Genomic DNA, 1219 nt, shown 5'->3' with positions numbered 1-1219 from the left:
AACTGTTAGGGTGTGGCACTTTTTCACGCAGCTATCCTCCTCCATTCTCACCACATGTCCATACCAGCGCAATCGTCTCTCTTGCACGCCACAACTGACGCTTCTAATGTTCAGCCTTTCTCTCAAGATACCTACACTCTGACGGGTATTCACATTGACATTACACATCCAACGGAGCATACTGGCTTCATTCCTTGCGAGCTTACGCATGTCCTCAGCAGCCACAGCCCATGTTTCACTGCCATGTAGCATGGTTGTTCGTACGCATGCATCATACAGTACGAACAACCATGCTACATGGCAGTGAAACATGGGCTGTGGCTGCTGAGGACATGCGTAAGCTCGTAAATAATGTACATAATTCCTTATCTCTTAAATTTAGAATGGTAAATAGATGCCAAAGGATGGTGATGATGATATTAAACAAGGAAATCAGTATAAAACACTGGCAATCAATATTTTTCTTTTTAAAACAGGTTCTGAATATAGAGATACAACCATATCACCAATAAACACAACACAATCATTAATAACATCCACACTAGAACCAACGAATACAACAGATACTACTTCTACTACTACTGCTACTACTTCTACTACTGCTACTACTACTACTGCTACTACTTCTACTACTGCTGCTACTACTACTACTACTACCACTACTACTAAAAGAAGACCAACAACAACAACTATTGATACTACTGTAACAACACCGACAATAGAAACAACAATCAAAACAGAAACGACAAGTACAGCATCAACAGGAACAGAAACACAAGCTACATCGCCAAAAATAACAACATTGGAGGCAGACATGGCATCAGCAATGGTGAATGGATCATCAATTCCAGCAGAAAAGAGTAAGTAACTTGACAGTATTTAAGATAATATTACTGTTGTTGTTGTTGTTGTTGTTGTTGGCATTCTGTCGCTTACGACATCGAGGGTTCCAGTTGATCCGATCAACGGAACAGCCTGCTCATGAAACTAACGTGCAAGTGGCTGAGCACTCCACAGACACGTGTACCCTTAACGTAGTTCTCGGGGATATTCAGAGTGACACAGTGTGACAAGGCTGACCCTTTGAAATACAGGCACAACAGAAACAGGAAGAAAGAGTGAGAGAAAGTTGTGGTGAAAGAGTACAGCAGGGTTCGCCACCATCCCCTGCCGGAGCCTCGTGGAGCTTTAGGTGTTTTCGCTCAATAAACACTCACAA

General features: G+C 42.2%; 1 protein-coding gene across 1 annotated transcript in view; it reads left to right on the top strand.

The window, feature by feature from the left end:
• The first annotated feature begins 394 nt into the window (after positions 1-394).
• LOC128247364 (integumentary mucin C.1-like) overlaps positions 395-1219 on the top strand; it is a 5550-nt gene continuing 4725 nt past the window's right edge. The window contains exon 1 of the mRNA XM_052966706.1: positions 395-860. Coding sequence (XP_052822666.1) covers positions 395-860 — 466 coding nt within the window. The remainder of the gene's footprint in view (positions 861-1219) is intronic.

The sequence above is a fragment of the Octopus bimaculoides genome, chromosome 3, assembly GCF_001194135.2.
Source record: "Octopus bimaculoides isolate UCB-OBI-ISO-001 chromosome 3, ASM119413v2, whole genome shotgun sequence".
NCBI classification, from domain to species: domain Eukaryota; kingdom Metazoa; phylum Mollusca; class Cephalopoda; order Octopoda; family Octopodidae; genus Octopus; species Octopus bimaculoides.
This window is presented reverse-complemented; position numbering and strand designations above follow the sequence as displayed.